General features: G+C 43.1%; 1 protein-coding gene across 13 annotated transcripts in view; it reads left to right on the top strand.

Moving 5' to 3' along the window:
- LOC307021479 (pleckstrin homology domain-containing family A member 5-like) overlaps nt 1-26975 on the top strand; it is a 211534-nt gene that overhangs the window by 158396 nt on the left and 26163 nt on the right. For 9 of the 13 annotated variants that reach the window (XM_079653627.1, XM_079653620.1, XM_079653626.1 and 6 more), the window contains 8 exons: nt 5856-5956; nt 10265-10380; nt 11388-12497; nt 17381-17667; nt 18127-18359; nt 19590-19673; nt 20513-20632; nt 24869-24922. In XM_079653627.1, coding sequence (XP_079509753.1) covers nt 5856-5956; nt 10265-10380; nt 11388-12497; nt 17381-17667; nt 18127-18359; nt 19590-19673; nt 20513-20632; nt 24869-24922 — 2105 coding nt within the window. The remainder of the gene's footprint in view (nt 1-5855; nt 5957-10264; nt 10381-11387; nt 12498-17380; nt 17668-18126; nt 18360-19589; nt 19674-20512; nt 20633-24868; nt 24923-26975) is intronic. The other 4 variants (XM_079653622.1, XM_079653624.1, XM_079653628.1 and 1 more) reach the window with 3 other exon arrangements.

Raw genomic sequence — 26975 nt, 5'->3', positions numbered from 1 at the left:
CTCTCACAGACCTGTAACTTCTTCTTTAAGAGCCTCCTCTGTCCTCCACTTGTTAACTGTATTAATGGCACCTGTTTGAACTCGTTATCAGTATAAAAGACACCTGTCCACAACCTCAAACAGTCACACTCCAAACTTCACTATGGCCAAGACCAAAGAGCTGTCAAAGGACACCAGAAACAAAATTGTAGACCTGCACCAGGCTGGGAAGACGGTGAGCAAAAATCCCAGAACCACACAGGGGGACCTAGTCAATGACCTGCAGAGAGCTGGGACCAAAGTAACAAAGGCTACCATCAGTAACACACTATGCCGCCAGGGACTCAAATCCTGCAGTGCCAGACGTGTCCCCCTGCTTAAGCCAGTACATGTCCAGGCCCGTCTGAAGTTTGCTAGAGAGCATTTACATGATCCAGAAGAGGATTGGGAGAATGTCTTATGGTCAGATGAAACCAAAATATAACTTTTTGGTAAAAACTCAACTAGACGTGTTTGGAGGAGAAAGAATGCTGAGTTGCATCCAAAGAACACCTTACCTACTGTGAAACATGGGGGTGGAAACATCATGCTTTGGGGCTGTTTTTCTGCAAAGGGACCAGGACGACTGATCCGTGTAAAGGAAAGAATGAATGGGGCCATGTATCGTGAGATTTTGAGTGACAAACTCCTTCCATCAGCAAGGGCATTGAAGATGAAACGTGGCTGGGTCTTTCAGCATGACAATGATCCCAAACACAACACCCGGGCAACGAAAGAGTGGCTTCGTAAGAAGCATTTCAAGGTCCTGGAGTGGCCTAGCTAGTCTCCAGATCTCAACCCCATAGAAAATCTTTGGAGGGAGTTGAAAGTCCGTGTTGCCCCGCGACAGCCCGAAAACATCACTGCTCTAGAGGAGATCTGCATGGAGGAATGGGCCAAAATACCAGCAACAGTGTGTGAAAACCTTGTGAAGACTTACAGAAAACGTTTGACCTCTGTCATTGCCAATAAAGTGTATATAACAAAGTATTGAGATGAACTTTTGTTATTGACCAAATGCTTATTTTCCACCATAATTTGCAAATACATTCTTTAAAAATCAGACAATGGGATTTTCTGGATTTTTTTCTCATAGTTGAGGTATACCTAGGATGAAAATTATAGGCCTCTCTCATCTTTTTAAGTGGGAGAACTTGCACAATTGTTGGCTGACTAAATACTTTTTTGCCCCACTGTATATTTAAAGGATCATAAAACTCAAGACCTTCTCATTGTAAACTCTTTATGACATGATAAACTAAGAGACAATAGAGAATAAATAGGTAGGAAAACTTCATTAATTCAGATTAAGGATTAACTGTCTGTATTCAAACTGACAGATGGGATCTGCCCCAGTTGTTTGGTCCGTTCATATGCTGCAGTCATCACATCCTGCATGTGCTTCACAGAAATACATTATGCAAACCTGGAGAATCGTCAGTGGCATTTAGGGATGGGTGTCGAGAAACGGTTCTAAATTCTTACTGAACTGCTCAGTACTGAAATACCTATAAGCAGCTGGACAAACGGAGCTGCTCACACATGTAACACAACATTTGTGTTACATTACAGTTCTGAATGTTGGGTTTCATGTCTCTGAATCATTCTGTGATACTGACAGAGTAGACCAGCAACCTGAAACCATTGCATGAAACCTGAATCAGTGCAGCGTGTTGGCCTGCTTTAACAAAGTGGCTGCTAATGTTAGCATGACACAGTGCAGCGTCCCGTGTCCGACAAGGAAAAATAAGGCGGAAACCGACAGAGGAGATTATCAGAGCTTTCCTACAGAGGAGTGCAATTCCTTTAGATTTGTTCGGTAGCCAATAGTGAAAAATAACTGTTATTGAATCCTATTCATTCTAATATCTTCATCTTAACACCAAATCATTGGGAGTAAATGGTTAAGGATTTTTTTCAAGTTAATGTTAGTGCTCTTAGACATCTTGTGGAAAAATGCTGTCCATCCCTCCTGCACACCTTATGCACACAGATGGAGAGAGAGCAACAACTTGTGATCACATCGTCACACTTGCTGTTTGTTTTCATTGTCACCAAAACATTATTTAAACCAGCAAAACCTATTTTAAAAATGTCAATTTTTCAAATATATATACAAATAACAAAATAGTTGACATCATTCCTTTTATGAAGGATTGAATAATGATAAAATCAATGGCAAACCGTCAGGGCCTTCAAGGTATTCAGGGAATACCCTGAAATACTCAGATAAAACAAACAAAAAATCGATTTAATTATATAAATAAAATGTATATAAAATGAATAAATGAGAATCGTATCTGTGTTGTTGATCTGTGATATTACAGTGTTACGTTGATTTGTTTGTCCTTCTCGGACCATGCACTACGCATTTCAGTGGTTTTGTGTTAGAAAAGAAAGCAACCAATCAGATCTTGTTCTGGGTCTCTGGGTAGAATATCCTTCAACCAAGGTATTCGACATCCTTGATAGAATGCCCTGGCTGTTGCACTGAATGAGAGCGTACGTTTGGACTGACAGTTTAATCAACCAATCATATACTGATTTGTAGCCAATGGGCGTATTCTTTCAGAGTTCCCCTCGGTTGCAGGGTATTCTAGAAGGCCCGCTAGTTAACTGGCTCGAGACAGAGGATCTAGATCAGGGGTGGCCAACCCGTGGCTCTCGAGCCGCATGCGGCTCTTTGCCTAGTTTCATGCGGCTCTTCAGTTCATATCGAATTTTGTGAGTTTGGGGGAGAGACACTGACTCCTGACTAGTGTTGCACGGTGTACCGATACTTGAAAGCCATACCGCGATACCCTGCCGTTAAAACCTATCGTTGATTAAACATTATCCAGTGTTTCCCCTACCATTGTCTTGGAGGGGCGCTGCGCTCCGCCAACTGAGCCCCGCGCCCCCCCTGAAATTCAAGGTGTTTAAATAATATATCATTTCTTTTTTTTTTATATATATATATATATATATAGAACCAAATTGCAAATAATCTATAACTACAATACTGTCACTTTTCACATTGAACATGTGCTCTTTTATTAAATAAACTAAACGCTTTCATTTGAAGTTGTGAGTTTAGTGTTTTTGACCCTAAGAAACACTTATGCATTAATCAATAACAATAATCCACAGCTCCTTTTTCTGCTTCAGAGGATTTTAAAAATATATATCCCAATGCCACAAAAATGCGTCAGTAACGTGGTTGAAATCTTGTCTCCAGAAAACAAAAAACTGAAACGAGCGGTATCAGTGACTGTGTGTTTGATGTGGCTCTTTGCAGTAACATAGACAAAATGTGGCTCTTAACCTCTGAATGGTTGGCCACCCCTGATCTAGATGAATGCGATGAAGCAATTCATGCCGTTTTATTGTTTTTAACGTTGAAATGAGAAGTGCAACAGGTGAAGATGAAGTTGTTGCGGAATTGTTGTGAGTACCCTTTTCAAGACGACAATTCAGCGACGGACATTATAACGCCGGGGGGGGGTGTATGTCTACAGAAGGTCCAGTTGTGATAGACACGGTTCGCCACTGGATACAATACACATCGGCTGATCAAATATCTGCTATGCATGATTCTGAAGGACCTCCCATTAAGATTCTTCCCTAAACAGGGAGGATGAATGGGTGTGGTTAATCGTGCTCCCACCCTTGAAGAGGTTTGGTGAACATTCTGCTGGTGGTGTGGCAGCAGATGTCATGTCCAGCCCTCTAAATTTATCTGTGGATCAGCAGCAGTGGATCAGGGGTCAGCAGGTTAAGTGTCATTGCCAGTTCAAATGAGTCAACCTTGCTTTCGCTCACTTTTGCAAATCCAAAGATGCAGAACCACTTATTTAGAACATTACATTTACAAAAGCTCCTCTGCTGAGTCTCCTACACCCTAGAGAGAGATTTTCCCATCTCCAAAAATGGACAAATTAGCTGCAATCAGCTGCTGCTTTCATGACAAACCCAAGGGAAAATGGGATGTTTATTGGCTTAGCCAAGCAGAGCTGAGAGGAGAGGCGTTCTCGGGAAGGACAAGGACCAACTCGACTTTTCCATTATAAGTCCCTTTCTTTCTTTCTCCTGCTCTATCAGGCTCTTCTAACTATCTCCTGTCACTCAGGTTGGGCTATGTTTGCAGAATCAAGAGATGTTTTACCCAATTGTTTTTTTATGAGCCTGACAGGACTTTAGATCAAAGACGAATAAAAAGTGCATTAACATGTCACGTCATTTAAATGTGTCCAACTTGATCTGCTGTAGCTCAGGAGGAAGAGTGAGTCATCCTCTCATCAAGACTCCTCATGTGGAGGTGTCCAACACACTGCTCCAGATGTGCTGGCCAGTGCTTTGTTTGGTACCCTGGCTGCTGTGTGAATGAGTACATTCAAAAGCACTGTCCATTAAGGAATCAAAACTGGTGCACTGTGTGCATATAAATGTAGAACATTTATTAGTTAATGTCTCGTTTCAAACCATGTTGTTTGTTATACAGGACAAGAGTTACATAAGATGTGCAATCATTACATTTTACAGCTGTTTTTTGTTATGTACATAAAAGAGTTATAACAATACAATACAACAAAACTGTAAGAAGACAACAAGATAAAGTGGGATGGACATCACATTAAGAGGACTTTTAAAGGCAAAATGGTATATGGAATTTATTATCTGTCTTTTGATGACAAAAAGAAAAACGTAATTTGGTAATCTGGCTGTAAGAGACCGTAATTGATCATAATTATCAGTTTTTATAACTTTTTTTAATCAAAGTATGTTTAACCTTACCTGGAAAGTGAAAATGGGAAAAAGCGTCTCCCACACAGTGGATACCTACATCCCCTGCATGGCAGCCCACTCCCTCTCTTTCTCGGCTGTTTCCTGTGTGTGTTCTGTACAGTCTCAATAATTCAGCAGCCCTGCAGGTTCTCCCAGCAGCAGAGTGTGTGTGTATGCATTGTGCTTCACTGTGAGCCTGGGAGCTCACATCACAGCACACAGAGGCCATAGCACAACCACATCATTACCATCCTAACAGAATGGGTGTGTGTGTGTGTGTGTGTGTGTGTGTGTGTGTGTGTGTGTGTGTGTGTGTGTGTGTGTGTGTGTGTGTGTGTGTGTGTGTGTGTGTGTGTGTGTGTGTGTGTGTGTGTGTGTGTGTGTGTGTGTGTGTGTGTGTGTGTGTGTGTGTGTGTGTGTGTGTGTGTGTGTGACTCGCCATTTTTGTATATTAACAATAGCTAAAGTTGTAGCTGAGCAGGTTCTAGGAGGTGAAATCCAACCACTGGTTGCTTCTGGTGAATTGTAACAAAGCTGATCTTTTTATAAAGCCAAGCTACCATTACTAGTGATGTCAATCTTTACTTGACCAAATTTATTTTTAATAATCACAATAATAGTCATACCTAATAACTAGCTATTTTCTTTGTATTCAAAGTCACTTTCACAAACAAATATGCAGGAGAAAGACAGGTGTATATAAGCACGTTTTCCAGAGCTGCGTCTTGAGGGCTTGTTTGCCGAATGGTAGGCTGGTTGACTGTCTGTCTGTTGACCTATAATGGTCATCTAGTGTCATCTCTAGGTGGATTGAAAGATAACAAACATATCGACCTCAGAACTCTGCTCATTCAGCTCCACTGGTATATCTAGGAAACCCCACGCTCTGATTGGCTATCGATTTGATCTTTGATTTACCGGTCCAACACCTTACTTATTCTACAGCCTTGGTTCTGATAAATCCTTATTGAGTGTATGTCTGCAGTTAGTTTAGTGTAGGTTATTGCAGCTTTAAAACCAAATGTTCTCTGATTTCTTGACAAGCTTCTATTCTTCTTTTTTCTCTGGTGCAGATGACAAAGAGGATAGCATTCTGGGAAGTATCCTGCTGCCAAGCTTCCACGTGTCCATGTTGTCGGTGGATGATCACATCAGCAGGAAATACGCCTTCAAGGTAAAACACAAGCCAAACAGGGTTAATCAGTGATGATGATGATGATGATGATGATGATGATGATGATGATGATGATGATGATGATGATGATTATGTTTTTAATCTCAATGTGACTTCCTAGTTAAGTGAAGGCAATATCTGATATATACATTTTTGTTTCCATAATCAAGGTTTACTTCTGGTTTTCAGAAACCTTTACTACAGATATTGTTTTAGAGGGAGAGTTCTTGCAGTTTGGAAATCGATGTATGTGACTCGTAGCAAGGAGTCAGCTCTTACGGCTTTAAAAGTGAAAGAAATACATATAAAGAGACCTGGGGTGTGTTGTCCGGCCAGGTGGGAAAACCCAAAGTCCATACCGCCACACTGGATGGTGGAGAAAAAAAGCCAACCTATAACGATAGGCTAGGCACATTGTTGTTTAACATGGGGATGGAATGCCTTTTCAGACAATCATAGTGATGCATTTAGTTGTTCAGATAAAAATTCATGGCACACTTTCCAAAATGTTTCTTTAAGGTGGAAATAACCAACAACCCCTTCTCTCCCTATTTATAAAGGAAATCCTAAGAGTAAGGATTTGGAGTCCCTGTTCAGGCCTCATCAGTAGACACACACAGCACACACACAGCACACACACAGCACACACACAGCAAACACACACAGCGCACACACAGCACACACACAGCACACACACAGCACACACACAGCACACATACAGCACACACACAGCACACAGCACACAGCATACAGCACACAGCACACAGCACACAGCACACAGCACACAGCACACAGCACACAGCACACAGCACACAGCACACACACAGCACACAGCACACACACAGCACACACAGCACACACACAGCACCATCTCCTCTCTGTGCAGTCTACCTCTGCCAGGTAACACACAGGAGTCTTGTGTTGAAAGGTGCTATATAAATAAACTTGCCTTGCCTTGCCTTAAGACTCTCACACTAAAGGCCCGGACACACCAAGCCGATTTCGGCCGTCGATAGATGTCTGGCCGTCGATGAGCGTCCTGTCGCCCTACTCAGATTGGTGTGTCCCGCACCGCAGGGCCGTATCCAGGATTTCTTTAATACCGAGGTCCAAATATGTTAGGGGGGTTCGGGGGACACCCCCCGAGATTTTTGGGATTTTCATGATCTAGTTAGGTGCTTTTTAAGTCCTGTGGGCGGTCACACATTGGATAATATATTGATTTCAAACCATGTCAGTGGGCTGACAATGTCAGCATCAATTATTTTTGAAAGTGTAATACATAAGAATAAGCTGATTGTTACTATTAATGATCTGAACATGCAGAAGAGGCTAAAATGATCACAAAACAATGTCAACATTCATTTTCCATGTCTCTCTCCTTTCCATAACCTGCACCCTCTCTTCCATCTTCTTTAGTCTCTCTGTCTTCTTCCTGTTCACTACTCTCTCTGTCCTCTACTCTTTCTCTTTGTCCAATCTCTCCCTCTTTGTTCACTTTTTGCTCCTCCTCACTTGTCGCTCCTGCCAGTGAATTAAAAGCAATTCAGCAATTTAGTTCATTTCACTTGATGTTTGCATCCTTTTTGTCATTTAAATCTGTTTTGTTTGATTCTCAAAAGAGAAAAAAGATGTAAGCAAATTGTGTTTTATACAATTGTATGTTATTATGACATCATAACTGCAATAGATGTATGTTGTTTTACAGTTATGCCTATTGTAAATTAAGATTATATCTATATATATATATATATATATAGATAGATAGATGGATAGATGGGGTTATTAAGCCTACATTCTTTTGTGTGACTGTACCTGCAGTTCCTCCCTGACTTCCATCACTTTCTCTCTCTCTCTTTCTCTCTGCCTGTCCTGTCTCTTCCTTACCAAAGCTGAACTTCGACTGACGTAGTCTAGGCCTGTCACGATAATTAATTGTGTTGGACGATACATTTTTCTGGAAATTATTGCGATAAACGATAATATTGTCGGCGCCGTTTTAAGACCATTTTAGACATAATGATAATATATAATAATAATTCAAGTACATCCTTTCAAACATAACTTTTTATTGAACATTCAACATTGCAAATGAAATGTGAAATAATATTAAAATATATAAATTATATATAATAAATAAAACAAATTAATTAAATTATAATAAATTAATTAAATCACACACAACCAAAACAATAAATTAAATAGAGTCAGGCTGGAAAACAGAGCTCTCTCTCTCTGATATATATATATAAATAAATAAATAAATAAATAAATATGAGCACACATTATCTCACAAGCAAAAAAAACCTCCTTAAAACAAGTCAAGTGTACAGTTCACTGTCAAAGACCCAGATTCCTCAACAGGCCATATCCAAATCTGTTTTTCTAAGTTTTCGAGCAAGGAACACCAACATGTTTGCATTGTCGGGCGGGGGCTCTCCATCTCCAGCTGCCGTGTTTGCTCCCAGCTGGGAAAACGGAATGGGGTGGTTGTGTTTTAGGTGGTTTAAAATGCGTGGTATTGCCTGCTTTTGTCGCTACCTTTTTTAAACCAATGCGACACACCGCCCGGCTCATTCAAGTCCGTAGGTTCGCCTCGTTGATTTGGTTTGAATCCAAAATACTGCCACACCGGAGAATCGAGATGTGTAGTTAGGTTTTGTAACCAATTCCATTTCACTTTAAATTCCCCGCGAGTAAGTCACACGTTGTCTCCCGCTTGTCGCTATATTATTAATTTGGCTGCTACGCTGCTGCACGTGCACGCGGAGTGTCCTGACCTGGCTGTGTGTCAGCCCCGCCCCTCACAGCGCGCCTGGCAGCCACAGCGCTCCAGGCTAAAATGCTGTTCACATCTTTATGTAAACGGCAATTTATCGAGCTCAGAAAAGTTATCGAGTCCATTTTTATTTATCGTACGATAAGTCAATTTATCGATTATCGCGACAGGCCTAACGTAGTCTTTTCATTATATCTGAGTCAGTGTAAAAAGAAAACAATACAATGTTATATCTCCATTGTTTTACTCAAATTGAAATGAAAGAAAAGCGTTACAACATTTGTTAAAAGGTAATCCTTCTGACATTGGATGAATCTAATTAACTGTAGCTCTCTAGCTAGTTTATTAACGCAATTTAAACCAAAGTATAGCCTATAGCTGCAATATAAGTTAGTGTGCATGTTGTCGGACGTCCACTGACTAACATAGAGCGTTCAGACAGGATCTGCTGGTCATATGATGTCCTGATGAACAGAAACACAAGCAGCCCGCTGGACTCAGATCTCTAGATACCTCATCACTCCTCGCTGCTCCGGTACAAGTCCGGGCTGCGGTAGTTTGTTGATGTATGTCGTCTTCTTCTTTTTGCTTTAATCAAGGCTACGTAATTATGCAGCGCCCCCATCGGCAGTAAATGGAAGTACAACAAAGAACCCCGTTTAGTGTAATTATTTCACAAGTTTTGTATACACAGCTCGAAAAATATTACCGAGGTCCGGACCTCGGTGACCTCAATGGTAGATACGGCCATGCCACACCATTGTGTCTTTTCGGCCGTGCCGACACCTTCCGCTGCCGATTCACCTTGTTGAATCGGTAGGCTGTCGGCAAAAGAAATCACTCTGATTGACTGTTCAGCTTAGCGAATCAGTGCATGAGAAGTGAAACAGAAGTGAAGAAGGCACACACAGACGGCTATTATTTTTCATTTTCCAGTACCACACTAAACATGTTTTCGATTATAAGTCGTTATGTGAAACAGTCTGTGATGGACGAGAGTGAAAATGGAACGCACGCTATTTATTGTTTGTATATCATGCAGTCTGTCTTCTGGTTGCCTCTTTTGAATGACGAATACACACTACCGCCGCCTGCTGGTAAGGAGAGTTATTGCCACTCACGCATGCGCAGTGCGTACGTGCTACTTGGCCGTCGGCTGAAGTCTTTGCTGTGTGTTCCAGTGAGAATTTTTGGCCAAGACGTAAGCGACATGAGGCGACACAACAATCGGGTCCGTCGGGATGTGTTCTTTGGTGTCAACTTGGTGTGTCAGGGCCTTTAAGCAGAAATACACATCAAGAAACAGACTACTCACACGCACACACATATATACAGACACAAACACACACAGTCACACACTCACCTATACACACACACTCCTCAACAGGAATGATTTAGACTGGTTGCTGGCATCTCAAGGTCACCTCACACTGTTTCATCTCATCCTCTCTGTGTTCTCGATCTATCTGTGTCTGCTCTATTTATCTCACTCTCACTTTCGATATGCTCCCCCGCCCCCACCCTGCCAGGCCACTCACCCCAACATGCGGACGTATTATTTCTGCACTGACACAGCCAAAGAGATGGAGTCGTGGATGAAAGTCATGACGGATGCTGCGCTAGTCCACAGTGAACCCGTCAGAAGGTGGGTCCTCCTCACACAGGGACATCCCACAGACAGATGTGATAGTTGTGAAATGATATCTGACACAGAGTCTTTTCTGCAGATTAGAGCGCTGTGCTGTAATATTCATGAAGTGTGTTATCATATCTCTAGAGTCCTCCTAAATGCCTCTAAAAGGGCCAACTTAAGAGTTTCATGAAGACTGGAGACAGGGTTCCAACTAGGAGAAAGGCAAGGTTGAACTTGTTGTCATGGTGATATCGTGATTCTTAAAGGAGCTTTAAATATTTACATTAAGAAGTCAACTTTGCTGATTTTCCACCAGCGTGTTCCCCTTTAATCAGATCCAATGAGCAACAGAAACATCATTTAAAAAGGGAAAATAACTGAAGCTCATATTTTGTAACATTGTAAACAACTTCATTTTTTTTGCACAAAAATGAACTGCTGAGATCTGGGAACATGGGACACCTCTGAGAGAGAAGTGCAGGTAAAGGGTCTGTGCATCATTCTTTTCTATGGTAGGGTTATCATTATTGGGATGACATGCAGCAAAAGGCAAACAATTGTCAAATTGTCAGACTTTTGTCTTCTTTTTTCTAGAAAACACTGTTATGAGGAAGGCAGATTTATATGTGTTACGATAATTGTGTCCTATCTACATCTACATATAGTGATTTAGATAAACTAAAAGATTTTGAAAGTTAGAAAATGTCCAATATAACGTTTATTCTGTTTCCGCCAAATATCTTACTGAGGGAAAAGCTCTCAAGCGTAAAGTCTAGGATGTGTTCGTGAAGTTATTCCAAAGCAATCACCCATATTTCTTTACCGTCACTAACCCAACGCCCAGTGGAACCTGACTGTCCAGACCGGCACTGTCAATGAGTTCCAACAGAGATCAGAGGAGAAAGACAGGAAGTGAGACAGAGACTGAGGGTCTGTCAGACGCTGAAGTCTGACATCTCTTAGAAAACGTTACTCTGTCTGTCACTCTTTGTCACATTCATCTCTCTCTTTGCTACCAGGCAGGACAAGCTGAAAGTAGATCAGCGAACCCCTCAGGAGTTGAACAACTTTCTCAACCACAGAGTCCTGACCCGGCCTGAAATCCAGAACAACGAGCGGAACCGCGAGCCTGTGAGACAACACTCTCTATCTCAAGCAGACGACAAACGCCAAAAAGACCTAGAGAAACACAACGGCCAGAGGGAGTACTACACCTTACAGAGAGAAGGAGAGAGGTACTCTCTGAAGAAAGACGGTATGAGCTACATGCTCGAGAAAGACGGAGAGAGGTATTTCCTCCAGAAGGATGGAGAGAAGTACATGCTGCGAAAAGACGGGGAGAAATTCTTGTTGCAGAAAGATGGAGAGGTGTGTGCAATCCACAAAGACCTGGAGAAGTATGCTGTTCAAAACAAGGATGGAAGGTGCACTGTGAAGGAGGAGAAATACGCTCTGTGTAAAGATGCAGAGAAGTACCTGCTCACCAAGGAGAGAGAAAAATACGCACTGCAAAAAATAGGCGACCGACACACACTCCAAAAAGATGGACATAAATATGTTCCCCAGAAGGAAGTTAGGAGACAGTTGTCCTTAAAGGAGACAGGGAGGTACGACATGATGAGGGAGATGGAGAACAAATATGGCACTATACAAGTTGTGGACAAATACGGCACCCTGAAAGAAGTGAAGAAATACAGTACGCTGCGAGAGGGGGATAGATATGCTACTCTGAGAGATGCGGGGAAGTATGCTACAGTGCGTGGGGGGGATAGGTATGGCTTCCAGAGAGACCCGAGTGCAGAGAGGGCTCTGACTAAGATCAGCAGCCTCCAGCTGCAGCCAGCCCAGGCGGCCGCCATCGCAGCGGCCGTGTCCGCGTCCCGCCAGAGCCACGCCCACCTCAGTGTCCACGGCCCCCCACAGGCCAACGGCCCGGGGCCCGCAGCGGCGGGGCACTCTGGGGACTGCAGCCCTTCAGAGGGGGACAGCAGCCTGGCCATGGCTCCAGGAACGTCCCCTGTTCCAGTCCAGGAGCCGGAGCGGGGCCTGTCCAGAACCAACTCCATGCAGCAGCTGGAACACTGGGTCCGCACGCAGAAGACCAGAGGACTGGAAGAAGACACCAGGAGGTGAGTGGGTCCTCATTGCTCTGTTGTATTTTAAACCATTTGCTTTTTTGCAAAATCTTCTGTTTGCTTTCTCTTTCAAAACATCTATTTTCTGTGTCTTCAAATGTAACCCCAGCTATCAGAACACAGGATTAGAACAGGCCAGTTAACCATCTTTGTCCCTTTGTTTGTGTTATGTTCTGTTTGAGAGGCCAGGTTATTTTATCAGTCAGCACTGAGTGCTGTTAGCCATCATCAGCTGTAATGTCAGTTGTCAGCTGACACAGAAGCTGCAGAGGCTCCTACCTGAAATGGTTAACATGATGCTTTTCACAAAAGCTGCTGAAATATATTTGAAATGAAACTGCAATTAGAAGAAACAAAATACACATTTGCTCTTTAGCAGCTGAATGCTCTGATATGTAGAGCAGATAATGTAGGGCCCTGACAAATGGATATAAGCTCCTGTCAAGCTCTTGCCATTTAAAAACAATATGAATTGAAGTGATGATGATGTGAGAAGATGACCTGTATAGTTAAGAACAGTAAGGTCACAGTAGTGCGCCTTCAGCCATCAGGCTTCAAGGTTATTGTCTCGTCCTTCATCTCGTTACCAACATAACAAAGGAGTAGTGCAGCCCGCCTCTGTTTGATTTAATTTGACTGCTTAGTGCAGGTGTGACGTTGAGGAGTGGTCTAACTCTGAGCCTTAATGCCCATCTGAAAAACGTTAGAAAAACATAAAGTGAACTCTGTTTTACTCAGTGTGACAGCAGTGCTGCTCTGACCTCCACACAGCTGAATGCTGCAAAGCTAGGTATTTTGAGCTTAGCACATGCAGAGGCTAACAACAGCTAGCTCTAACGCCATTGAATAGGACGTATTCGTCCTATTCGATGGCGAAGCACCACTCGGGCTCTGGGCGGTTTGAACAAAACGGGGGCTGAAAAGAAAAACTGGTTCCGAAACAGAAGAGCGCAAGCACGGAGCTAGAACGGGAGCTACGTTGGTGTGAAAGGGGCACATGACTCTTTGGAGCCAGCCTCAAGAAGCCGTTTAAAGAACTCCAGTCTGGGAGTTCCACTTTAAAGCTGATGGTTGTGGCAAGAGTTCAAAAAAGAGTGTTATGCGAGAGGAGGCGTGTGGCGCAGGTTCAAACCCCACTGCAGTCAGCTTGTCGTTGGGTCCCTGGGCAAGACACTTTACCCCAAATTGCTCCTGTTGGAATTGCCCACAGTATTGAGTATGTAAGTCGCTTTGGATAAAAGTGTCTAAAGCTCCTGACACACCAAGCCGATTTTCGGCGTTGATAGATGTCGGGCCGTCGATGAGCGTTGTGTCGCCCTACTCAGATTGGTGTGTACTGCACCGTTGGGTATTTTTGGCCATGCCGACACCTTCCACCATCAATTCGAAATTTTGAATCGGTAGGCTGTCGGCCCAAAGGCCGTCGGCCAAAGAAATCAATCTGATTGGCTGTTCAGCTAGCGAATCAGTGCATGAGAAGCGAAACGGAAGTGACAGACCCAAACAAACTATTAAGAAGGCAAATCTGAGATTTCATTTAACTCCAGCTCTCGACACAGGTTCGGGAAAGCACCATGAGCTTCTCGCTGTAGAGTGAAAATGGAACGCACACGCTATTTGTTGTTTGTTTATATCACGCAGTCTGTTCTTCTTCTCTCTGTGTATCACGCAGTCTGTGGCCGTTTCTCAATCGCGAGGATGCTTGCTTGGTAGCACATGTCTTCCGAGTCACTTCCTTCAGAAGCTAGGCAAGAATCCTTCCTGGCATTCGCAAAACGAAGAGTGGAACAGGCTAGCAAGTGTGCAGGTGTGCGTCATATGAGAGGCCCGATTTGGGGAAATTGGTCCGTGCGCAAAGCATTGTGATTTGAAGGATGCAAAGTCTACCCATGTGCAGCCTCGAAATTACCCCCAAACCAAGGACGCGGCCTCGGTGGAATTCCAAGTATGCTGGAGATTGGAAAATTCCTTCGGCGGCACTCGATGACGTAGTATCCTTGAAATATTAGCTTGGAAGCCAGTTTCCTCGCGATTGAGAAACGGCCTGTCTTCCAGTTGTTGCCTCTTTTGAATCATGAATACACACTACCGCCGCCTGTTGGTAAGGAGAGTTATTGCCACTCACCCATGCACAGTTCGTACTTGCAACTTGGCCGTCGGCTGAAGTCTTTGCGGTGTGTTCCAGTGCGAAACATGGCCAAGATGTAGGAGACATGAGGTGACGCGTCCCAACCGGTCTTTTGTGTCCGTTTTATTGTCTAAAGGCTGCTACACACCAACCTGAGACCAAACAACGCGTCCCGACTTTTACGTCCGCTACGTCGCCTGCGTCTGGGTTCATAAGCTACCCAGCAGTATATAATGTAATTTAAATCAGCTCCTCCACTTCAGCTCTCTTAAGCAGAAATAAACTATGTAAGCATTGTGGCTGGCAACCTTAAAGTACTGCTGCTACCACATTCCATGCATCAGTAATTATAATCAAAGATATATAAATAACACTGACAGGCAAATGATGTATCATCATGTACATATCTGACTTTTATTGTAGTATTGCTAATTGTATCCTCATTCTCTAATGGCTGTAGTATGAAGGTACGAAATAAAGTTTTGCATTTTGCAGTAGCGGCAAAAAGTGGTTTATTTATTATAATTCAAAGAACTGTACCGTGTACAGACAATACAAAAATACAATACGATAAAAATAGTCAATAGTGTGCAATACAATAAAAAAAACTGCAGCCTGGTCAGGATCCACTGCTGTCTGCCGGTCTTTGGTGCTCCAGAACTACCCGAAGGTGCAAGTTTCTTGTACCGGGTGTACTGGGTTCGCAGAGATTCCCACTTCTTCTTCTGCTCTTTCTCTGAAGCACACAAATAAACTATTTAAGCATTGTGGCTAGTTAGCATGTCCAATTCATATCTATGCAGTGCCAAACAATCAACAGCTAGCAAACAATAACAACAAAACACAATGTTGAAATAACAAATTATATTTCACGTTAACGTCACTGTACGCTGGCAAACAATAACAAACCAACAGTTTCTGCTAAAGAGCTCAATTGATGAAAAAAAAGAGAATCTTACCTGATAAAACAAGTACAGTTTCAATCTCTCTTCAGAGTCCGGTTTTGACTACTCGGTTCGCGTACAGCTTCTCTGTGATGTCGAACAGAGGTGGCCTCTCCTGGATCAAGCTGATTAGTTGGTCTTCACTGTCTTCATTCCAGGCCGCTATGATAAAAAAGAAACTTTGCGTCCAGGTGAGATGAAAATGAAAAAGATTAGCCGTCTGTGTGCCTTCTTAATCGTTTGTTTTGGTCCCTCACTTCCGCTTCGCTTCTCATGCAGTGATTCGCTAAGCTTAACAGCCAATCAGAGTGACTTCTTTGGCCGACTTTTTTCGGCCGCGGGAGGTTTGCAAATTTGCCGTATAGAGACGACGGTGCGGGACACACCAACCTGAGTAGGGCGCCGCGAATGCCCGACTGCCTCTAACGGCCTCTGACTCCCAAAATCGGGTCAGGCTTAACAAGTAACATGTAATATAATGTAATGTAATGCTCTGTGTGTTAGGCTGACAGAGGGACAGAGGAACAGAGACCACAGAGGATCCCAGGCCCTCACCAGGTCAACAAGGACACTTCCATTTAAGATGAGCTGCTAACGGCTGCAGAGATAATGAGCCCATCATTTTTCACTGTGTTCCTGGGTCAAAGTGAAAGTAAATCAGAGTTCTGTTAACAAAAGTAGTTTGATAATTAAATCCAGTCAAGCACACCATACATGTCAAAGCACGCACATACAGATCGCTAATCTGGTTCCTGTTCAGCACACCCTGATTAAAGCCATGATCCACTGCTGCTGATAACAGCAAGGTGTCAAGCCCTTATTCTTACTCAGTATTCTTTACTGTATAAGGGAAGGATAAGAAGTGTAGTAACCACATTACAATATATACGATATCTTAGATGTCAACCAACTCCCTGATCCAACCCTTGAGTATATGTTGCTCTGTAAGTTATCTTTATTGGTCAAACAGACATGTTTTAAACTAATCTCGCCTCCGGCTTCAGAGACCAGATTTATCAATCACACTCTGGTTTAAACAATTACTCATCCATTCAGTTCACATTTATACATTTTCACAAAACAGTAAATTATTTCAGGTCAGAAAAAAAGACATAACATATTTGCAACCGTCTTTTGCTAATTTGCATCTTACTTTCTAACAGGAATATGGTCTGTATAATGTGGCTCTTACCACTGAATTGATTTTTTATAACTGCTTTATGTCATTGGGATTCATGAACTTAGGTTATGAAGTTGTAAATGAGTAATACACCAAAATATATTTAAAACTTTTTACCATTCAGCCCCTTCTTTGAAGGGTTGGGTTGCGAGCCTAATGTATTGTTGCACACTTCAAACACCATGCTGTGTCTATGGTTTTTTAGCTTGAGGGGTTTGTGGTCAAAAAGTTGAATTGTCCTTGAGTTGAAACAGATTTTGTGGCAGACTGAGGGTTACCACTCTACAGTTAACTCACCTGGAAATCACACGATGGGTTTTCCCTGTTCCACCTGTCTGCTTTCCACACCGTTAGTTGTGGGAGCCTTAATTATCATAAAAACTTTCCTTTTAAAATGCAATACATTGAAAACGCTGATGCATCACATTTTCCATTTTGTTCCATTAGATGATGAATCAAAACACAAACAAATGACGTTTATAACTGCCTTTATTATCTTTTTTGAGTCAACACAGAATCCAGATACCCTGGATAAACCTGGCAAACTAACCGCCGACCAAATGATCACCCTTGGCTGTGGTGGTTAGTTATGAGTAACTAACTACTCATCTTTTTTCTGTACCAGTGTAACGTCCTACCAGACCTTACCGAGGAACATGCCCAGCCACCGAGCCCTGATGGTTCCGCGGTACCCAGAGGGGTACCGCACACTGCCCCGCAACAGCCTGGCCCGGCCCGACAGCATCTGCAGCGCGGCAGACTCCCTGTATGACCGGGCCCTCCGCCCCGCCTCCACCAGTACCGGCATCATGGTGGAGAGGAGGAGGTCCATGAGGGACGACACCATGTGGCAGCTGTACGAGTGGCAGCAGAGGCAGGCCTTCTCCAGGCAGAGTCTGGCTATGCCAACAGGTACAGTCCACTTCCTGTCCTCCAGGAAGACTAACAAGGGGAATTGTCCAAATTAGCCTAGTTGGCTAACAAAGCTAAGTGTCTTCTCACACTCTGGCTTTTTGAGCATCCTTGCCATGGCGAAGCAAATACACTAGTCTTATATGTACTTTAAGAATTATACTTTAACCTTTCTTTCAAATAGTTAGAGCTGTATAATCCACTTAATCCGTCAAAAGTAGATGAGTCAGTGCGTCTGTTCCTGCGGTTCCACTTTAGGTGTCAGACATAGAATGTGTCTTCACATTAGAAATGTTGCAAATTACGTCAGAGTTAAAAAAAAAAAAAAAAAAAAAGGGTGAGAAGGCATGATTTCCCGATAATGGACCCTTAATTAGGAAATGTAGATGATTTGAACCTCTCTATTTTGAATCAAAAACTTCTCCCCCCATTTGACTTCCTTCTCTCCTGGTGTTGCAGCGGGGGGGCATTACGGCACTCTGCCCAGCGCTAAGACCATGGGCAACATCTCGGAACACGTGGCACACTCCATCCCCCCCTCACCCTCTCACGGCTCCCTGGCTCTCTACAGCACCCTCCCCCCCCCTCGCCAGCAGGACCCCCACAACCCCAGCAGCTCCCACTCCGAGGTGTCCTCGCCCGTCTTCAGGAGGGAGACCCCTGACCCCTGGCACAGGAGCCTCCCTGCAAAGGTACATTGGCACTGTGGTTTGACTCAAAGATGAGAGTGAAACTCCAGTCAAAAACAGCACTACAAAGCGCTTTATAAAAGTAAAAAAGGGTTGCATAACAGGCCGATGTAAAGTGGAACATTAAGTAGACATCATTTAAGAACAGCATTATAGGATCAATTTTTCTAGATAATTAAAACTAATGAAAATATTACAGTTAGAGTGTCGGGGCACTGGAGAAGCGGCCTGCTTTTTGCTGTCTGTTCTTTTTTATGGGTAAAATGAAATATAATATTGAATGGCTTTATGAGGAGGTTTTATTTTACTTTGTCTTTTCTGGTTTAACAATGTTCTACCTCAAGCAATACATAAATGTAGCCCAGTGTAGCAGCAGAATTAAATTACATTGACATGTATTGAGTCCGATCATTGTTCTCTGCTCCTAACAAAGAGCGCAGATTTTGGCAAACAGACAGCAGTGTTAACCATGGCTGACTGTTTCCTATTGTTACTTCTCGTTTTAATGATGCTCCTCTTTTAATGCTCTGATGTTCCTCTGGCAGAGTGATTACATACATTTTAGGGGCTTTGCAATACTTTGGTTTGAATTGGCTAAATACTTGCAAGTTATGAAACATATGAGAACATTTTAATCTTACTAAGTAACAATCTACACTAACAAAATCAATAAGCTAATATAATACATCTTATCCTCCAGTCACATCATATAATAATAATAATAATAATAATAATTCATTAAATTTGCTTTTTCAAGTGTTCAAAGCGCTTTAAATTACATATTACACATATTGGACATGCACAGTAAGAGTGATATGAAATGTTGTGTAAAGGAAGTTCAGACACAGTGGACTCTGGTCCTGCTACTCCCCTGCATTATGCAGTATGGCAGGTGCTGCATCACAAAAATACATGGCATAATATCTACTCCTTCGTCCAGTGTGCAACAAATGTCATCATGTGAACGTGGTTTGGTTCTACTATATGTGCTAGCTAGTTCTCCCTCAGTTAGCTATCCCCTCGGATCACCTCGGGGCCGCTGAGGGGGCTGAGGCTCAGGACAGCAGTGAGAAGTAATGCATGAACAGCAATATCATAAGGGGAGTCATATGGGGATTCTTCATGTTTCTCCTTTGAAACTAATTGTACTTAATGAAGATCCCCTTACTGAAATGAATCCCAGAATAACTTCTACTGTCGATTTCACTCCTTTCTCATCCCTCCCCCCAACAGCACGGCTACACTGTTGACCGGCGGTCCATAGCAGGGGGCGTCCCTCCCCCGTCCATCACCCCTCAGTCCCTACAGGGCAAGACGGTAAGTGCCCCTCCCCCCCCGACACTGAACACTGTGAGATATAACCCTTGATTTCAGTGAATTTACGTCTATCTCACTGATGTTGTTCCCAGCAGACCCCTACTGCTTCTATTTTCTCTTTTGTCTCAGCTGGTTAAATGTAATTATTGACAATACAGTTGTCTCTAATGACAGTGCTCACAAACAATGCAGTGCTACGAGTCAAATTACATTTGCTTTTAAATTGGAGCAACAGCGATCAAGGATGAGGACTGTATCTCAGTTTGAAGCAGACTGTGGATAATGTGCCTGCAGTTTGATGGAAAACGTTTGTCAGAAATATGAAGATGGTGTCGAATAGAGACAGCTTTGATTTCACAGAGCTCCGATGTCAAGTTGTTGTTTCCGCTGCGGCGCCATCTTGTATAGTATACGGGCGACATGTTCTTGAGAGACTTTATATATCTTATATACAAGATCCGCGCCCTCATATTATACTTTTCTAGTAAACCACCCTGTGAGGTTTCGGTTCACACTGTTTTTTGTGTAGGTGCGTATGTTGTTCTGTGAGATTGCAAATCTTGATCTCAATGACATTTCCTGAATAAATAAATATAAACTAACTAACTGACCTGGATGTAAAAAGCAGGCTGGGGGAGACCTGGGATAGCAGTTTAGCAGAAGCTAAAGTACCATCACTTATAATAAACTGCATCCAGATCTAAAAGAGCTTGAATACATCATTTCATAATAGGGAATGAATCGTTCTTGAATGACACATGATCAGTGGTTGCAGATCCCTGCATCATGGTGATGATGTCAGTGAGGCAGCTCTTCTTCTCTGTTTGTTGCTGTGGCAGCCCGAGGAGCTGACGCTGCTCCTGATCAAGCTGCGCCGGCAGCAGGCGGAGATCAGCAGCCTGCGGGAGCACACAGTGTCTCAGCTCATGGCCCTGGGTATGGAGGGGCCCAACGCTAAGGTCAGCACTGGGTGTATACAGAACTGTACGTGTGTGTGCATGCACGCATTTGTGCTTTCCCAACAAGCTGTCAAATCCAAATCCTGTGTGTATTTGCAAGGCAAGGTTCTTTGTGTGAGACTATTCAATCTGACTCTGAATGAAATTGCTTTGGTGTGTTCTGAAAGATGTGTGTTCTGAAAGATGTGTGTTCATCCGCGAGCCAAAGACTGCACTGGCCCACTTCTTATGTCCAGACAGAAATAACTCAACAACTGTTCGATTGTCAAGAAATCATGTATAGACATTGATAATCCGCAGAGTAGAACTGATCTATCACTATCAGCAGTTCCCACTTATCCATTCCAATAGCTTGACATGTACATTGGCACACAATATGGTTCAGTTATTTATCTTTCCTAGGTGACGTGTATGGTCTGCAGACTTGCGTCAGTACCACCAAGTTGACATTGTCAGTACCATTGTAAAGTTAAATTGGAGCAGAGGTAATGCCCATAGATTAATTGTCTTACATTTGGTATCCTTCTTCCAGAGCTCTGGCTAATGGATCCTTAAAAAACATCTGTGGTGACAGTTAGTAACATCTCATGTACATAGGAATCGACCTTGGGGTACATATTGGGGACAAGTGCCACAAAACGTATAGACAAAATCAAAATATTATCCGCAGTTAAAGTTGGGTTGACAGTTGTCTAAATCTGATCATGGTCAGTAAGGGGCTGGTGGGTGAAAATCATAAAGCATCTACTGGATGTTGGTTGAGGAACAAGACACTACTCACTGCAACTTGTGTAAGTATCGACTGTATCTCCGACCCAGGTCACCAGTGCAGTAACAAGTAACCATAGCAACAGTGCAGTGAAACTGGGATTTTCTCTTTGGTGCCAGAAGATCTTCTTTAACACTTCACACAGAGACAGGTTTACTTTTGACGTCAGATTACAAGTTTGAACAGCTGCAGGTGTTTGGTAAATACTAAAGTCTTTCACTTGGCTCGATGAACACCCCAAACTCAATTTCGTCCTGGAGTTTCTTTCTTGTTTTATTGTACATTCTGGTTGGAGGGTTTCATTTTGCTGGGCATTTTGTGGATTGGTGTGTTTATTTATGGGCTTTCTTTTGCATCTGAGTGTGGGAGAGTGTTTGAGCATGTGTATTTCTCTATGGTGACACTGCTCCTGTCCACGCTTACCCCCCCCCAGGCTCCTGTGTTGATGCATCAGACAACATGCAGACTTGCATGTAGTCATGTTTCTTTGGTTGACCGGACCAAACACTTCAAACATTTGCATGTGTTTAGACCTAGCCAATGAAATGCTTGTGATTTGTTATTGTGATATGAGACTACATTCTGTATTAACTGGGATTTTGGATATGGTAATGTGGTGATAGTGTTAAGATGTGGTTTGTTTCCCTTGTCTTGAAGGCTGCATACCTGTAAAGTCATGTATGTTGTTAACTAACGGCACTGCAGCACCTGTGGACAGAGACTCATTCTATTCTCTTTCACATCATAGCCACATTAGTCCTGGGTTTTTATTGGCTGTAAATATCTGCTGATGGTATTGGACAGCCCTCCATGCGTGTGTTATGAACAAAATACTTTTGTAGGAGCAGAGAACCTTATCATCATCGCTGCATCACCCTTCTGATTCTACTTTTCTTGCTTCATGATAATCAACCCGTCCACTAGTTTTGTAGTCGAGACCACCTAATCCGAGACCAAGACATTACCAAGACCGGAGAGTAGCAAGACCAAGACAAGACCTTAAGAGGTTGAGACCAAGTCAAGACCTTAAGAGGACGAGACCAAGTCAAGACCAAGACTTTAATGGCGCATTTCCACTACACGGCCTCGCTCGGCCTCGCTCGGTATGGCTAGGCCTTGTTAGGACTGGCTCACTTTATGCTGCGTTTCCATTACAGTTTAGGAACTGGGGTAGTATCTATAGTAACGCAGTGTAGGCAGAGCCGTGACGTCATCTTCAATGAGAAACCCAGAAAAACAACACAGCCGTTAGCTGTTAGCACTCAAGCTCACAGCTCCTCGTATCTGTTCAAAAACTAGACAAAAGTTAAACAAGTACAAACCACAGACTGTCTGTGTCATGGCAAATACAGTCGCTGGTTTATTTATGTCTATAGGCCGTTGTTGTGAGTGTGGATGGTCGGAGCATATATTGCGTTAGCTTAGCCGATCTCCATTTAGACAACGCACATTTTAAAGGTTTTTCGCCTGCCATCTGTCTGTAGACTTGTCAAAGCATTAATTCATGTTTTTTACTAACCGGTATCAGTATGTTGTTACTTCGGCATCATTTTGAAACGTGTATTACAATTAAATCACGATCAAATATGTTCATCTTGTTGTAGTTGTGGCCCCCTTGCCAGCGATTCTCTCTCTAGTTTAGCATACTCAGCCCGACTCAGCCTGGTTGTTTCTGGCCCTAGAACCACAATTTTATGGGGCCAGAAAAACTGTGAATTAGGACCCGCTAGTCGGTACTAGGCCAAGTGGAAACGCAACCAAAAACAGGCCCCGCACGGCTCGGCACGCTTAAAGCGAGCTCCGCGCTGCAGTGGAAACGCACCATAAGAGTTCAAGACCAAGTCAAGATCAAGACCAAGGCAGGGCGAGACCAAGTCAAGACCGCAACCAGACTACTATGAATCCAACACTACATGATACACTTACAATATCATGTGTAACATCATAATATCCTTTTTACGGTATATAGGTCTAGGCAACAAAAAAGAATCAAACCAACGAGGAACTACTTTTGTAGACAAACACACACAGGATGAAGGAAAACCCTTTAACGCGCACGCACGCACGCACACACACACACACACACACACACACACACACACACACACACACACACACACACACACACACACACACACACACACACACACACACACACACACACACACACACACACACACACACACACACACACACACACATTCTCTCTCTCTCTCCCTCTCTCTCACACTCAGGAGTTTGCGTCACTGAACGCTCGTAAGCCACACACACACACACACACACACACAATTTGCGACATCTTCACTGCAAGACCGTTTGAGTGTGTGTGAACGGCGAGAGGTGGGGGGGTGACAGCCGGTATAGACCAGTGCCCTGTTTACAAACATTGCGGCGCATGAGGGCAAAGATTCAGTGTCACGTGAAGTCACTGATACGCCGAGGGAAGCAGGTAGGACCCAAACGCAGATAACATTTGATAACACCTTTATTTCAAGGTCTAGAGTAAACTTGGAACAAACAAAACACTCTCCGGTGAACTAAGTCACAAACAAAAGAAGCACCAACACTGAACACAGGAGGAGACAAGACTAAATACAGGGAGGGTTAATCACAAGACAAGAAACAGCTGGGCAGGGGAGGAGAAACACAAGGGCCACAGGTGAACACAATCAGAAAACTAGACACACCAGGGAAACTAACGACAATTGGAAAAACACAGGGAAAAGGACCAGACAATAACCCAGAGAAAACATGACATGGACCCAGCAAAAACACCCGAACCTACAAAATTATAAACGTGACATGAACTTAGGAGCGTGACAGTCACGTTATTAGTTGAATTTTTTTAACAGGGCTTTTTACATCCAATCACATCCCCAGCAACAGCTGTGGTCTCGACCATGGATGTATAATAAGAACGGGAGACAAGACCAAGACAACCGAGACAACCGGTCTTGAGACCAAGACCGGTCTCGAGTACTACAACACTACCGTCCACTATTCACATCTAACATGACTTCTCTTTAGGATTCTGCTATATCCAGTTTATTATTGAATGAGGTGTTTATCCGTTCAATGCCAACCTTTTTAAAACTCTTCCTTTCTCCATCATCTGTGCATTACAACTACAGTCTGGTTATAGTTGGAGGAGGATTGTTGTTATGATAAATAAACTGTGGTTAAGTAGAGGCAGCTAAAACATGTTCCCTGGTATTACTGTCACTGAAAAGTGAATGACAGAAAATAAAATATGTAGCGTTGCCATGGTAATGACCCTCTGACATCACATGTTCTGCCTTCCCTTCTGATGCTATATTTCTTCCTTTTGAAAATGTCCCTTTGACTTCTTCTTCATCCTTTCCCTCCTTGTCCTGTCACTTCCTGCTTCCTCTCTTCTTCTTCTTCTTCTTCTTCTTCTTCTTCTTCTTCTTCTTCTTCTTCTTCTTCTTCTTCTGCGCCTCCTGCAGACGGATGTTCTCTCTCATCACCTCCAGAGGAACCTTATTTACCTGGACAGCCAGGTGAGGACTTCCGGGCTTTCTCCTCTATCTCCATCTACACTGAGTCTGAGATATGAAACATTTGTCTATGCAACATGCATGCATGACCACTTACCATGACGTATTTACCAGGCTTCTATCTCGGTCTCTGGTTCTTGTTATTTTTCTCCTTTTTTGAAGGGGTACTAGAATCCTTTAATAGGAACACACTCTCCCCCAGTTAAATGAAGCTGTAGAGGCTGGTGAGCCTGGGACAGCAGGTTCACTCTCTCTGACCGGTTTCTAGGCCTGGTGTGTTCTTTGTATTGGTTTAGGTCATTTAGGTAAGATACAGGAACACACTAGTGTTTTTGATATTTTAGGCCTTTAGGATTTGAATAACAAGCTAACTTGAGTGAGTACCATCTCTTATGCCCCTTTCACACCAACGCAGCTCCCGTTCTAGCTCCGTGCTAGAGCTTTTCTGGTTCGGAACCGTTTTTCCTTTCAGCCCCCGTTGTGTTCACACCACCCAGAGCCCGACTGGTGCTGCCGCTGCTGCGTCATAACGTCACCGTTTAAGTCACTGATTTTCTCCCCAACGGCGCTCACAACAACAACAACAATGGGGGACTGCGTCGGGTCGATGATCGTGTTGCTTTTAATCATACGAAGCCAGATTAAATTAAATAACTACTTCTCCAACCTCATACTTTTCTCCAGAGTGCCTTAGTTCATTGTTTATTAATGTGTTTCAGCGGCATTTCCGACCGCTGCAGTGCTGCTCGTCCACCAGAGTTTATTCTCCCCTTAACTCCCAGCGGCGGCGGCTGTAAAGTATTCACTCTCTGACTGTCGCACAAGCTGCTGATAAATATACCCCATCCCAAATTCCCCTCAAGTGAATGTGTGTCAGTATGAATTGATGTTGTTTGGCATCACAACGCTGTTATGAAAGTTTCTCTGGTATAAAACAACACAGTCTCACAACATTTAATCTATTGATTTGTGTTCACCATCACGATGTTCCCCTTCTTTTCGTGTCACACAGAACGATTTTAAAAGCAATGTATTTCTATTGGTAGTGTGTTTCGTGCCTGCAACACGTCTTTTCGTCCGGTCGGGTCTTGGAAGTGTGTTATTTAGAAAAGAATAACAAATTAGAAGGAAAAAAAGATTTAAAAAATACAGATTTCAGTATTCTGAGGCTCTGAGCCCCATTTATTATCCTCACGGATGGCAAAAAAAGTCAGACATTATACGATTTAAAATTAAAAACAATAATCGTGGCTTGATATTGAGTAAGAACATGTTTTTATGAACCACACAGCTTCCGGTCTTCCAAGACCCGACCCGACAAAAAGACGTGGTGCAGGCACGAATCATACTATCAATAGAAATACATTGCCTTTAAAATTGTTCTGTGTGACACGAAAAAAAGGGGAAAATCGTGTTGGTGAACACGAATCAATAGATTAAATGTCGTGATTATAACACGAAATGCCGTGAGACTGGTTTGTATAAAATGGGTGATGTTAGCATAGCAACCGAAGCTAAACTGACTATCTTGACTTGTTGTTGCTATCCTATTGTGGCATAAGCCGTTTTCTAAAGGTACATTTTACCGGCGTTTTCTTTCATTATTCTACTTGTGATAGTCGGACATGACAACCTGTGCAGCCCATGTATTGATTCCATCCGATAGCTGCTATAATACAAAACAAAACGTCTGCCTGCTCTCCAATGATCAATAACAGCGAACGGATGGTCAAAGTAAGGCACAAATAAACAGAATCACACGAAGCCTGGTTACTGGTTAGTGTTGCCTGACTTTATAAAGTGTGTTTTTTTTTTATAAGTGTGTGGTTGCGTTCTAGTCACAAGGTTGCCGTACTCGCCTTTAACTGTTAGCTCAGGTTAATCTCGCCCCCCTCCGACGTAAACTTGACGTATACGGTTCTTGCTTCCAGATCGACAATTTTTTTCGAGCTTGGTAAGAACCGGTTTTCGGGGAAAAGAGCCGGCTCCGCTGCGGCGTGAACAGGAAAAAACGGTGCTTATCAGGCTCTAGCTCCGAACCGGCCCTGGAACCGCT

The sequence above is a fragment of the Notothenia rossii genome, assembly GCF_949606895.1.
Source record: "Notothenia rossii genome assembly, chromosome: 10".
Classification (NCBI taxonomy): Eukaryota; Metazoa; Chordata; class Actinopteri; order Perciformes; family Nototheniidae; genus Notothenia; species Notothenia rossii.
The sequence above is the reverse complement of the archived record's forward strand: the minus strand, read 5'-3'. Positions and strand labels throughout refer to the sequence as shown.